The sequence below is a fragment of the Lampetra fluviatilis genome, chromosome 8, assembly GCF_964198595.1.
Source record: "Lampetra fluviatilis chromosome 8, kcLamFluv1.1, whole genome shotgun sequence".
NCBI classification, from domain to species: domain Eukaryota; kingdom Metazoa; phylum Chordata; class Hyperoartia; order Petromyzontiformes; family Petromyzontidae; genus Lampetra; species Lampetra fluviatilis.
In genome coordinates, this window is record NC_136282.1 from 11379098 (window position 1) to 11394327 (window position 15230).

Here is a 15230-nt window from a genome sequence, read left to right on the forward strand (position 1 = left end):
CCTGAGAGATGGAGCAATGACGTCAGCACGAGCAGGTGCGAGACGGATTTCCAACATCACATGAGAAACAGCGATTGCGAGCGGATGCCTTCATCCAGCAGCGAATATATTTATGGCCGATGATAAAGCAACTTCTGAATTTGGGCCATCACACGAAGACAAAGACGTACACACGCAGCTCAACTTAAAATGTGGACTTAAATCAAATCCTTAGGTTTTTTTTCGGTAAAGTCACGTAGGTAAAAAATTAGAATTAATAAAAGTAAAATAAAAATAAAATAAAAATCACGTTTCGGAGGCAACACAAGCTTCCGTCTTCAGGTGGAACCGTCACAGCACGATTGCTGTATCAAGTGATAGAAATTCCAAGAAAACAGTCCTTGTATATATACTGGTTGAGGGTGGGAGGAGCCAAGGTAGGCCCTGAATATTATTATTTTTTTTGTGAGGTTCGGTGTGGCTGAAGCATAATATTGCCTCCGAAACGTCGTGATTTTTATATTTTTATTTTACTTTTATTAATTTTAATTTTTTACCTACGTGACTTTACCGAAAAAAAACCCCAAAGAATATGAATCCTTGCAGTCACGAAAGCTTCAAATCTAGAATTAAATCAAATCCCTCGTTTTTGCAGGGACCCGGCCCAACCACGGCGCACACTCACTCTTCGGACAGCAAGTCCTGGATGAGCTTGCTCTTGTCTTGGAAGCAACCCAGAGAGTTCATGCTCTCTAGCACGTCGGGATCAATGTCCTCCACGCCCTGGATGGGGTGCAGCGTCACTTTCCGTGGCACCGGCTGCTCTGGCTCCGGCTCGTTCTTCGCACCTCTGGGGGAATTTGAGGGAGAAGCGACAACGATTTAGCGGCAACGCGTAGCTCCCACGCTGCAGGCGCCATCATATATGTGTGTGTATATACACTGTATCGTTGGCTATCCACTGCTGGATGAAGACCCCACTCCCCCCCGCCCACTCCTCCATGCAGTGTCGAGAGGGAGGTTATTTGACTATACTTCAACACACTGATCTCAGTCAGTGTTAGTGAATGGTTAGTCCAGAAAGGTGTCAAGTATTACTAGCTCCCGATGTTAACTGTGTCCAGGAATCAAACTCGACTTGTCGGGTTCATGACACAGTGCGTTTAACCACTGTGCAAAAGCTTTCACCGACACTGTTTTCACCTGATACACACATCCAGGGTACAACTTAATGGAGTATTTGAGCAAATATTAAATTTTAGAATTGCAATACTCTCGTCTAATTTAATAAAAACGGAATTAAACTTAATTTGCAAACACGCATTTGTACGTTATTGATGAGTCATTATAATTCGTGTCAACAAAATGTGACGGCAGTGTCAATATTGTTGAGCGTTAGGTCACTTGACACCGAGCATGTGACACATGCACCAGGTCTGGCAGGCTGTCGGCCTACGGCGGAAGGGCATTCCCATTTGCACTGAACTCGACTATCCGGAGAAGGTCTCAAGGTGGAGAGTCTCAAAATCCACCCCCCATTCATAAGATGGAGCACACCCGGCCATTAATATTCCACACTTGCAGGTGCTGCTCCATAAAAGCTGCTGAAGCATGCACGCGTTGCGGGGCTATAATTGGCATGTACCATCTGGCATCAATTGTAGGGAAGAAGTGGTGGTGGGGGTGGTGGGGGGTGCGTATCCTCTCAAAATCTCATCTAGCCTCCCGTCACCCCCATACACACTGAGGAGTTCACCCCTTTGACTCAGAACTATACACACTAATTGCCGTGTCCTAGAGCGGTCGGTGCAGAGAAGGACAGGGTGATACAGCCAGCACGTTGAAGAGTGCAGCACTGTATCAAAAAGGGGGCTGACATTACTCAATTGTAGGAGTCGCGCGACTTTTCTGCTACAAATCATATCCGTGTCGCACATAATCCTCGCCCATTAGTCAACAACGTTTTATATAGACATTTCATGCTATGGATTACTATTGAGTTATTGCCTGTTTGTTTCGTGGTCTTGAAAGCTTCGACAGATATTAACGTTTTGCTTTCATACCGCTTCCTTACGAAATGCTGCTTTGTTGCAGAAAATGAAGCGCGACGCATATTTAAGAAGGGGACCGATATCAAAAGAATTGTTCATAGGGGAAATATTATTTTGTGGGGTGATATATTCTCTGACATTTGATCGGTGGCAATCTCAGTTCCACTGCAACGATACTCCCCAAGCCACCGAAATGTGAAAATATCCCGCTCCTGCGCGTCGCCGCACGCGGAGCCTTCAAAGATTACGGCGTAAAATTAGTTTCTGTGCCCTACATTTTTTAATACGTGTGTGTGTGTAAAAAAATATCTTCCTGACATTTTATTAAAAAAGCATCAGTGGGTAGCAGTATCCATCAGCGAGTGGCATTTCATGCATTAGTAATCACCTGGTTTCATGTACGAGTTATTGTATTAGATAATAATTGTATTGAGAAATAAAAATGCCAATATAGCCAATGCTTTGCCCTATTTACTTTGCGAATGTCGCGCAGAACAGTGTTAACAATTTATCCACGTGTATCTTTAGCTTGTAGGTATTACTTAGGAACATTATTTCTATTGCCCGTTTGCGAAACGTATACACTCTCGCATCGATCAGATGTTTTTACAATGCAGCCTTCAGCCAACTTTTAAAGACACAGCACTGCCCATGTTTGTGATGCATGGTGATGATCACATAGACGCTTCTCTCCCCTGGAGGAAGCGATCGGCTACAGGTCGTAGGGGCATGCCCTGATTACATCTGGCTTATTTCATTGATTTCGGAAACCTACCCATCTGGCATGTCGCTGTCAAGTTGTGCTGATGACAGAGCAGCCACTGTGAGGACACCTCAAGGCATATCAATGAGCCAGCAGAAATTCTGCAACTGTAAGATGTCGTGTTAAAACGCCTCTGTGTGTACAGAAATGTACATCCCCCGAGCTCACGTAATGCTGGATGAGGGCCTCCCTTCATGCCTTGCGGTTCGTGGTTGTTAGCCAGTTCGGGTTTGTGAAGGCGGGAAGCATAGAAGTACATTTGCAGCAATGGAATTTTCTGCACTGTCCTCTGTTACCAAACCGTGCGACGCTGGAGCGCCGGTAACATTGGGGGAAATGCTTCCATATCTGCGGAATAATCTGTAGAGAAGAATTCTTATAATACAAGGTGCCCTCGTGTTATCTCTCTGACCATTTTAAATACTTTGCTGCTTAATTTTGTACGGTACCCTCTGGAAAAACTGAATAAAAAATGAATTTTAAAATAACATTGTAATCCTGTACAATAATGGTTGTGGTTGTGCATTGCCACACACATACCGCTGTACCCAAGTAAAAAAAAATCAAACATGCTACTGAGCAGATAGTTGTTAATTAAAAATTGATTCTTTGAATGGATTTCAAAGCAATCCACGCTTGCTTAATAGAAATTGTTACACCAGTAGCACACTACATATGCTTGGCTATAAACTATAAGTGTAATGATGCAGCCGTTCATCAATTAAAATAGATCCTTACACTGATGAGTCATGCATCGAATTGTGCATGCGAGATAGGAGCATTCTACAATTCATACAAACAATCTACGAACGTTCACTTTTAGGCTACTGGAGTGGTGGACAAAAACTGTACAAACGGGACGGAATAAACGACAATATCAATGAGATGGCGAAAACGAGACAAAAAAAAACTAAACCGGTTCTTGAATAGAATGGTGCCCCTCCCTGAATCTTGAGACTTCATTAAATCTCTGTAAGGGGTGAATCATTTACACTCGCAAACAGTCGTGCTGCTGAATGGCCCTGCTCCAGACACCATGTGTGCATGGCCTGGCTATAAAACCACCCCGCTTGTCAGCAAAACATATATGCTTTTGTTATGTCTTGCTGCCTAAATTAACGTCGTACGTAGATGCCACGCTTTGCGCAGGCTTGTGACGATGCCTCACAGTTAGTCACAAGTGCACTGCGACAGCGAGGCCCGAAATGTGCCGTCGTTCAAGTCGGCAGCATTCATCAGGAATTCAGACCATGGCGAAATATCACTACTCAATTCATGATTTCACATCTAAGAAAATGAGGCATCGTCAAACCGATACACTCCGCAGCTCCGGACACAATTATCTGGCGCGACCACCTCAATGTAAAATTGCATTTGTTGCCCGACATCAACATCGTCCACACGAAGAAGACGAAGAAGCAGCAGAATCTGGGAATCAGCAGCGTGTGGTGGTCGGGCAGTTAGAGAGGCGAGCCACGGCCGACGTTGTCCACGCGTGATCACAGCCGCGTCAGGAGACTCGGTGTAGGTGGCGCCAGCGTGCGTCTGACACACCTTCCAATCCTTGAACATCATTACATGTTGGCTTTTCCCACAGCGCATTGGATGAGGGTGGCTTAAATCTTTGTTTGAAGTCTAACAATTATGTACATCCCCGAGCACATGATCCAGGATTTCTATTTTTAATTCTACAACCATTGTCTGGAATGCTGACCGAATGCCATCTGCTGAAGCACCCGTTTCCATGGTGAAGAGATCCATCTGCTGGTCACCATAGAAACGGGTTCCTTACAGACAGCTGTCTTACCCACTGACGCAACGCACACACACATGCTCATTACCAAACTCTACATGAACGCTGAGGACACAGAGAAAACACGACGTATTGTAAATAGCAGTCGTGCGCTATCGTCACACGCGATCACGTCTCTGTTTATGACAGTTTACCGTCGACTCTGATCAATTCTGCTTGCTCCGTGCCTTTAAATATCGGCCATGGGATTAAAGTGCAAATAGCGGAAATATGCCCTTTCATGGATAGGGCACAGCAGGTTCATCTGCAAGTGGAAAAAACAATTGCATCTCAAATCTCTTTCCTTCCCCCCCAAATATCAAGATTTTGTGTAATCGCCGAAGGAGGGGCATTTATTGAAAAATAGCCATCATGTTAAAAAAAAATGTGTTCATCTCTGTCTCTCTCTGCTGCCTTGGCTCTCTGTCTCTCTCAGCACCGGGATATGGTTGTGTTGACAGTAACCAAGAAACATGTGGATGGCATGCACACGTAGAGGTTAACAGTAAATTTGATTATAGAAAATAAATGTTTTTGAAATACAAAAGGTGATGGATAAAAAGCACATGTGTTATAATATCCCTGCCATGGAAACCGCTTTTGTGAAAATCTCCGGTTATAAATAAACAGCTCGGCCTTTCCAATTCAACAAGTAAACCGATTCAATTATATATCCGGCTGACCATCATCCTTCATCATTCCAAAATGAAAAAAATATCTTTCTTGTAATTATATATAACAGCCTACAGAATTTCAATAGTTATATGAACGACTATTGCTGTAAATATATAACCAGAAATTCGGGGAGACATTCATATTTTGTCTTCGTGTAAAAACTTTGTTAAAATGCAAGTTTATGCGTGAACCATTTAAAAAAAAATCAGTTGACTAATTTCACGTTTTATGGTACCAGTAACATCGCGTGATATCTGGCTGACCATTTCGGCATGGGCACGGTGTAATGCAAGTCCGAATACTAATATTACCCCGAGTAATTTAAATATTTATCCTCACACTGTTTTGACTTTGCTACGCCCTAGGCCACACTTAAAGCAACACACAGAGACAATCGATCCAAATTTAATATGAACCGACTTCTAATATTGACTCCCCCATCCTTGTCAGAATATTTAATACCACTAGAAACGACAGGGAAATCATTTCCACGAGCAGATAATATCAGCTCATTGTCGAGTCGCTCTCGTTCATGTGAAAAGTCGAGCAAAGCTAGAAAGTTTATCGACCTACAAAGATGGAAGCTAAACTGTGACACACCGATCTCGATGTGAAATGTCACCCCCACTGCAAATTTGACCAGAATTTAAACACCGCTCTCATTGGGACGAGCACTCATTCGCCCTCGCTGGACACAGGGTGACAGATCGTCATTCAGCAATGAAATCCAGCCCATTCGATAAAGTGGTCCAAACAGCACCAAGTCCGTAATTTCCCCCCCCCCTTCCTTTCCTGTCGCTCTCCTTTATAAAATTAAGGCCGCAAAGTGGATGTGTCACACGAGACCATGACGGGATCAATAAGAGAATTTACTACACCGTGTCCCGTGCACAAATCTAGCGGTAACAATGTGTCCATGTGTACCTGCGCTGCAGCCTTCGTTCACTCGGAGCTTTTCAATTCCGACCCGCGGATTTTCAGAATGCTTTTTCCCCACCACGCACAAAAACGCTCGCAACTTTTCGCTTCCACCTCGCTTTAATCCGGCAGCGCGTCCCGAAATACCTTAATTGGGGTCACAGGGCCTCGGAGGCTCGGTCGCACGACAAGGCACCCGAGGCCCAGGTGACCGGTTAAGCCTCTGCAGCAGCTCTATCTTATCGGTACGAGGTGTATAACGGGCTTGTCCATTATCCCGCCGTGACACCGAACCGTCTTCTCTATCTCGCTCCCTCTCTCTCTCCTTTCATCGCAGTGCGCGCTCTTGCTCACGGCTTCCCTTTGTCCCTTGGGCGAGTGCCACTTCTGCTCTGTCCTTTTCTTCTCCTCCTCCTCCTTCTTCTCCTCATCTTTCCCCAATTTTCACTTTGCCAAGACTATAACCTTTCTCATTACGACCTGCGACATAAAAAAATGTAATACCTCATCGATTAATAAATAAAACCTCACTGCCTCTGGGACTTGGGAGTGAGTGCGGTGGTAGCTAGCACTGGACGCGAACGCCTCTGTCCGTCTTGGTCTGGCGATCACAACCTGCTTATTTTCTCATTCTTCCTTGGTTATGGTATGACTGCCTGACCTTCCGACACCACACCATGAAATTCGAAACAAGTCTTCATTTATCACTGTATCAGTTTTTTTTATAGAAAGAGAGTGATCGGCTATGTCATTTCATTCGTATCTGAAAAATCAAGATGCACCAGCTTAAGCCAAAGCTAATTTACTTTATCAGCATTGGTCTTCAATAGTTGAACATAAAACGAACTGTAAAAAAATATACTTTTCCCTTCATGCATTTCCAAAAGGCCACCGAGAAAAGTCCAACGAAGTTAACATTCAGCGCATGATGGAAAACCTCTCCAAGACAAAAATAAGATTCGTAAAATGTATATTAGTTCCGTTTATGGCAATAACACAGAACAAAACAACAAGCAAATTCCATTTTACAATAAAGGCTCGACACTGGCAATGGCCAGGACGGAGCTGTCGGGAGACACAACACAAAGAATAAATTTTAGCAAAATAAACAAATACCACCCACAATTTGTGACCCCATCCTTGACCTCATTTACGTAATTAGGCTGCAGTAAGTGGAAGAGGAGCGGGTTCCCACACAACAGCTGTGCATGGTGACTGAAGAGCCACGCCACCTGGATGCGAGTGGGATTACGATGGCTCCCCAGGGGGGAGAGGGGGGGCTGCAGGTAATTTGCCACCAGCAGCGCACCTTCTCAAACTTTACCTTGGCACACCCTGCCACAGTGTCGGTGCGAATGCACCGGCACGCACCTGAAAATGGCAGGTAACGTTGGAGGGGGGCGGGGGGGTAAGCAACATGTATATTCAGATGTGTATTTCAGCCTTACTAGGTGCTCGCTAACAGCACTTGTCCAAGCGGTCTGTATGGCTTTGTCTTGTTATTACGACTATAATGAACCAAGAATGTATGTCTGTGTGTAACGCGCGTGGCGTCACTCCACATGCCGCACCCCTCCGTCATTATGGTCGAGCGGAAAGACTTTTTTTTCTCACAAATTCGCTTTAAGTTTGACGTTTCTTTATTGAAGGTGAATCTAATAAATAATTCTACGCAGCAACAAAGTGGATTTGGTGTTTTTATTTATTCAGCACTTGAGACAAAAGGTAAGTCTAATTTATGCTTCTACGTTATGGTAAAATGGACATTTCTCGGTGATTTTCCAGATATTGTATCGAATTCCAATTTATTTCAACCCCAGCGACCGAAAGCAGAAGAGAATAAAGTATCAAAACAGTGAGTTTGAACAAATTGAAGGTCAATTATATACAGTGCCTCAGTGACATGAAGTGAGGTGTTTTATGCCAGTTTTGTGCAAGATTCACTGTCATTAATACAGTGCTACAGTGAAATGCAGTGCAGTGTTTGACGACTTCGTTTAATGCAAGATTCACTGCCATTAATACAGTGCTACAGTGAAATGCAGTGAAGTGTTTGATGACTTCGTTTTGTGCAAAATTCACTGCCATTAAATTTACACAATATACCATCATACTCTGCTAAAAAAAATCGTAACTATTACAGCTTCCGTCCTAGGACGGGAAAAGAAGCTAGCGTATTAGATACGTACGTGGGGAGCAATTGTGCACTGGTTCGCTTACCGCGCTCCACAGTACTTGTCGGCAACAGTGGTCAGTCGTGTCTGAGAAGGCTCTGGGCCTCTCTTGAGTCTTCTCAGCCTTAAATGAGTGCCGGATGTGGTGTGTGAATATCAATGCGGGGGGGCGGCAATGGCAGCCAGGCATGGTACTTGCCACGTTATCCACCATCTTGCACAGGTTGGTCCCGATGTCGTGTGACGCCCATTTAATTGTCTAAAACTTAATATCTTTGAAGTAAGGTTTATTTAAAAAATAAATTTATATACAAAGGAAAAATATGTCAGGGGTCAATTCATTTTGGGGTAAACAAGACATCTGGACCACCCTGCACTATACTAGAGGTGCTCGCTAACAGTCCTTGCCCCAACAGTCTACAAGGCTCAACAGGATATTTGTGTCTTTGGTGTGGGGTGTGTATACTGTGTATATATAGACACAAAATAAAAACAGTCATAATGTTTACTTCATTATTGATTTCGTTTTATATTACTGGTATAAAATTAGGTCTCACATTTGGCCATGACGTGTATATATAGAAAAAATATATATTGACAATAAATGGATATTTTCTTATTGTTCTTATTGGGATTGCAAGAGTAAAAACACAAATGCAGTAAAGGTTGATAATTAAAATAATAATTTGGCCAAAGTTCATAAATAAATACATAAACTTATTTTATTTTACACGCTCTTAAACCAAGTGTTTACAGGTCAAAAAACACACCAAGGGCAAATTTGCAACTAAAACTGTAACAATTAAAAACATCTCATTATACCGTATTTACTTCTCTTGATGATGTCTTATCTTCGGCTATTGGCCTATAAATGACTCATGATTTTGCACCAGTGCACACGCATTAAAAGACCATCAGGAGTCTTTTTTGGTATGTTAACTAGGAGAGATCGCTCATTGGCAAAAAAATGCTGGTCCCATTTATTTGTTCGTGGGGATTCGCCAACAGACCAAAGCCAATTCTATATTTGAAGCATTCGTGACTGCAAGGATTCATATTCTTAGGTTTTTTCGGTAAAGTCGCGTAGGTAAAATTTTTAATTAATAAAAGTAAAATAAATATAAAAATCACGACGTTTCGGAGGCAACACAAGCTTCCGTCTTCAGGTGGAACCGTCACAGCACGATAGCTGTATCAAGTGAGATTTTAATTTTTTACCTACGTGACTTTACCGAAAAAACCTAAGAATACGACCAAAGCCACTTTCGATTGGTCACAACATTATCAACGCTTCGTCACTGCAAGCTGCAAGACACGTCCCCAGCGCAATTAAGACAGAGGTGAACCACGTCTGCAACACGGGCGACACAGCAAAATATCGATGCAAAAAAAACTTGCAAGATAGAGACAGTGGAGACATTTGTCTGTCTGTCAGTGGTGTGGCTCAAAATTATCCACCTGGCCGCGCTTCAACCCCCCCAGAAAGGCAGACCGTGCCCATACTCCACGTACTGAAAGGTGGCAGGTGCCACTTGCATCGACGAGTACATCTGAAAAATGTTCTCATAGATGAAAGATGCCTTAAAATACGTTTCTAAGCATGCATTAGTCCTTTTGCTTTTAATAATGACCTATTATATAAGCTCTTAAAGCCACATTTCATCTGCAAGTGGGACATTCAGTCGGTGACAGCTTTCTCTTCCAGACGTCTAAAAAAAATGCGCTATAATTTGATTGCGCCCAAGATGAATGGGAATTTGTCACCAGCGTATTTGTGGCACTCATGGGGTCTGTTGTCAATGCAATTTTCATTGTGTGGCTTATGCAAAATAAATGTCTGGATGGAAAAATCCTTTGCCATCCAATTACTCTGGGACTTCCCATGGCTCTTTGATGTGCTCCAAATTGTATTCCTCCAGAAAAGTGCTGGAGGTGCTCTACTTTCAGATCAAAACATGTTGCAAACATTAACAATGCCTAGCCGAGCAGCAAAAAGAAAAAACACTTGTTACTATTCTTGCTTTTTTTAAATCAATGCAATCTTTTGTTCAAAAGCTACTTGCTTCTGTAAGAAAATAACTAAATCTCGACTGCAGTCAAATAAGAACTAACCCATTAAGACTGTTTACATTCCTTATATAAACCTCAACCAACACGGAAGTCCAGGCTTTTTTACGGAGCCCATTTTGACACTCCAGCCAGGGCAAACATTTATAAAGCCTGTTGCATATCACTGCCGCGTCTAAAGGGAACAATTTATACATCAACTGCGACTCACCACGATACTGAGTCGCGGAGCACTGCCAAGCGAGTCACAAAGAATTTACGGCCAGAGCGTATAAAATGGAAGGGGCAGCGCAGATTTCATGCCACGCTCCGTGACCAGACAGCAACAGTGCTCTCCTCCAGACAGGAGGGCTGTCGTGCACAAATCTCTGTCGTTCTCAGCCTCATATGAACCTGGCCAAGTTACTGCGTTCGCCCATGACCTTGAAAGGAGCTCAATGAGGCTGTCCCCGCTGGGAGCTTGCGGCTGTGTTTTGTAAAGCTCCCACTTTCCAACAGGTTACATGCCGAGCGCTAAACGTCTTCCCTGCATCCCATCACCAACCCCTGCTGTCCATACAGCTTCCTTATATTTCTCTCAATTATCATCATCAGCCGTGATTAATCCGCTGCTGGAGAAAGGCCTCCGAAAGCCACCTCCATCTCTCACAGTCTTGAGATGTAAAGATCCACTTGGTACCTGCACGAGCTGATCCCATAACTCCATCTCTACGGTGCATGGCCACGAGGGCATATTATCTGCCTTGGCCGCATTGTTCTCGCCACACCGGCCATCGTCCCTTGTAGCAAAAGTGTCCTGCCCAAGCCCACTTACTGTTCTTTGCAGTCAAAATGATGTCTTTAACCAGCGTGTGTTCTCTACAATGATGCATTTGGGAGTATTCACGGCAACCGTCGCACCATACTGGCAGACTAATGCCCCAGGTCACTCTTGGCAATGAGACTATCCTGCCGTGATTTATTTTATTTTCTACCTACGTGACTTTACCGAAAGAACCAAAGAGTATGGATTCCTGCAGTCAAATCAAGATTGAGACTATCCTTGTCTCTTGGAGTTTTCAACTGGTGAAACAAAAGCATGCACCGACCAATGCTTAATTGCAGATATTGTTACAAAAGCAGCAACCATATCAATGTGCCTGAATTTGTTTAATATATAATAAGAACGTATTACTTGCCATGATATGCATGTGTGCAAGGTTGAACTTTTGTCTCACCGTATGTAGCCAACCGTGCTTATCGGAGGTGTGGGTGAAGGACAACAAACTCAACACAAAAAGCAGTTCTCAAGAAATGAGTTTTCAATCTTGATTGAAGCCAGTGGCTTCCTAATATCGGAAGAAAGAGTGTTCCAAGACAGCTGCAGCAGCGCATCTGAAATTGCGCGATGCAGTGACCATCTTTGTTCGATGGTTAACCAAAAGCCGCTGCGAAGATGACCGGAGTTTGCGTGATGGTTTATGGTATTTGACGAGATCAGGATGGTATTGTGGTTCATTCGTGGCAAGCACGTTGTGTGTAATCAGCGCAACCTTATAGTGTAATGATACAACAATAGATATATCAGAAACATAGGCATGTCTCTCTAATCAGCAACAGTCATCGCTATGCCGATGAACGGGTTTGTAGCTTTTTAACCACATCACTTGTTCATTACACATGTCACGTGCAACCTGGAACGAGACTAACCCCGAATATCTTCGTAGGAACAAACGACTGATCTGTGACAATCAAATCAGTAAAACAATCGTAAATGTCGGCTTTGTAAATGCAATTATCCAGGCAAGGAAAGAGTGCAATCACTTGCGATTTTGCAATTACTGAGTGCACAAGTTGTTTTTTTATACTTACACAAGATACCAGGAATGTTTCTGAACTTGTTCCAGCTGAAAAACACAAAGAGAAACATTTCCACCACAATTCCAGACACCAAATGCCGGGTGTATGTAACGCATCACGTGTTCACCTTCTTGTGCCATTTTCTGATTGTGGAAAAAAACCATTAATAAATTACATTTCCCGTTTGAGGTTACGATATAAAGCTAAAGCCACGAGTGTCTGTGTATTATTTTCACATTCTCTTGCCATGTGTGCAATACGAATATATAGAAATGTATATAAAGTAATAATTTAAAGTTCGTTTTCAATTCACTGCTTAAGAAATGTTTCATGCGCAAAGTTCCCCATTGTTTTTTTTTATTTTTACCATACCTCCACCACACTGATGGGTATGGTTTGGCGAAGAGGAGCGGGAGTGATTTGAGTGGTTCGTTAAACCACCGAGGTTCACTGATGTTAACTGTGGCTGGTAATCAAACCCGAAGGTTGTCAGGTTCATAATGCAGTGTGCTAAGCAATGCGCCACCGCTCCCCACGCACCCGCACAGTATGGACACTGCATGTTCTATTTTTTGCTGCTTCTGCAATGTTACACGCTACGAAGAGGATTATTTTGTTCGTTGCCGAGACAAAAGAAAGGCATCGCAATGTTTTGGCGAGTTAGCCTTATCCAAGAAGATACATCTCTGTTTGTTATTATATATATTTTATTAAAAAGACCAGTATAACGGTTATTGGATTTTTATAACGGTGACTATTTTTCCTCGGACAGCGAGGCAACTTTCTTGGCGGCATTTCCGTCGTTGTTATCATCACCCACTGGTGGTGTTTTTTTTTTATCAAAACGCGGTCACATTAAGCAATGTCATAAACAAAGGGGCCGTCCATAAATGACGTCACGCGACTTTGGACGATTTTTGACCCCCCCCTCTTCGTCACACGGCGTCACAAAAAGTCAGACCCCCCTCAAATATGACGTCACAAAGCTCCCGCCCCCCAAATAAAACTCGCTTCAAATCGCTTTAAACTATTGTCATTGTAGTGCGTATGTAATGTGGCGCTGCACTCTGATGTTGTAGGAGAAAACATCTATTAAAACGTTTATTTAATTAAGTAGAACGTGTTATCTATATTTATTTAAAGTTGCGCATTTTGATGTGACGTCACATTTCTCAAATCCCCCCCCCTCGTCACAGATCGTCACAAATGTCTGACACTCCCCCCCAGGTGCGTGACGTCATTTATGGATGGCCCCAAATAGCGGGAATTACTGCCAACGAAAGCCCTCTCGACATTTATGTATCATTAGTTTGTCAGAAGGTCGAGGGACACAGATAAGTGTGGCCAATATCGTTGCCGCTTTATGAAGAGGTGACACCGGCAACAACCAAAGCTACTTATTTTCGATGAACAAAAAAACAGCCAACGAAAGGCGAAAATAAATTCGAAAAATCTTGCTTGCACACGCACGGAAACCTGATATTTAAAGAAACCACAGACGCGAAATAAGGTGTGCTTTTACGAGTTCTCATCTCTGACATTTAATTGAATTTGTCAACATAACAACAATAATCACGTGGGTCAACACCCGGGCCAGGAAGCCATCTTGGAGCATGACTCGTCAAGTGTAGACCCTCTACTTTCCAGCTCGGTTTGCTTAGATGAGCAGTGAATTGGACTTTTTTGTTAATGTTTGACCTGCACTGTTTGTTCAAAGGGATGTTGAACTTTTTTCGCACCATACATAGCCAACCATGCTAATCGTAGGTGCGTGCGTGCGGGGGGGGGGAATCAACACAAAAAGCACTTTCTAAAGAAATGACCTTATAATCGACATGATTTGCAAGCGCATTACTGTAGTGGCTTCCTAATACCAGAAAGAACGTTCCAGACGGCCGTACGCACGCACGCACCGCACCGAGCGGTAGCGGAAGGACTGAAAGGGGAGTTGCGCGTGAGGCCCTCACCGTCAGTCGCTTGTTGGTGTCCACCTCGATCATCCCCCGAAGGAGGTTCTGGCAGTCGGGAGGGATGAAGTGCGGCATGTGGAACACGCCACGCTTCACCTTCTCCAGCAGCTGCCGCAGGTTGTCGTCGTCGAAGGGAAGCGCGCCCTGCGAGAGGTCCCGACCGAGAACCCCGCGCGGTTAACGCCGCGAGCACAGCTAGGCTTTGGCAACCTGTCCTGGTTGGTGATTTTTGTTTGTTGGTTTGTTGTTGTTGTTATTGTCCTGGGTCGTCGTCACGTCAAGGTCGCTATCCCGCAAAACCTCTTGTAAGTCTTCCCGGGACGTTAAAAGGGCCCCAGTTTCGTTTTTGTCTGTTGCCTTCTAACGAACCACTGAAAAGGAATGCATTTACGTGCATTTCCTCCACGTGAGATATTATTCGTCCTGTGATATATAGTGCAGAGGTGGGACAAAGTCATTGTTATGCAAGTCCAAGTCGAGTCGCAAGTCATCAAATTCATGACTCGAGTCTGACTCGAGTCCAAGTCACATGACTCGAGTCCACATCTCATAGGTGGGACAAAGTCATTGTTATGCAAGTCCAAGTCGAGTCGCAAGTCATCAAATTCATGACTCGAGTCTGACTCGAGTCCAAGTCACATGACTCGAGTCCACACCTCTGATATAGTGTCCCTCGGTTTTTTGTACAACAGAGAGGTACGCGGGCCGCGATTGTTTGTGAAGCAGGCTTGGTATGTGCTCTGGTCAAAGGTGCAGCCGTGCGATTGCTTGCTCACGTCACTGCTGGACGAAGGGCCTCTGCTACAGGGAGCTCTAGAGGGTATTTGGCCTATTGGTTTACGCTGGCCAATCTTGGAAGAAGTGAGAAAAGTTGATGAAAATGTAGGCAATTAAAAATGATTACCCAGTGTCAATTATGCACCCAGGCAATAATTTCACTCTGGCCCTGGTGCGAGGAATGAAATGGGGCCCCCTGTCCAATTTCTCCCGTCTTCATAGAAG

The 15230-nt window shown here is 43.8% G+C and overlaps 1 protein-coding gene across 2 annotated transcripts in view; it reads right to left on the minus strand.

The window, feature by feature from the left end:
* The window catches only part of LOC144933875 (serine/threonine-protein kinase BRSK2-like), a 189543-nt gene that overhangs the window by 24760 nt on the left and 149553 nt on the right, over positions 1–15230 (minus strand). For both annotated transcript variants that reach the window (XM_078859140.1, XM_078859139.1), the window contains exons 8-10: positions 14226–14372; positions 12271–12305; positions 665–829 (exon numbers count right to left, since the gene is read on the minus strand). In XM_078859140.1, the coding sequence (XP_078715266.1) occupies positions 665–829; positions 12271–12305; positions 14226–14372 (347 nt within the window). The remainder of the gene's footprint in view (positions 1–664; positions 830–12270; positions 12306–14225; positions 14373–15230) is intronic.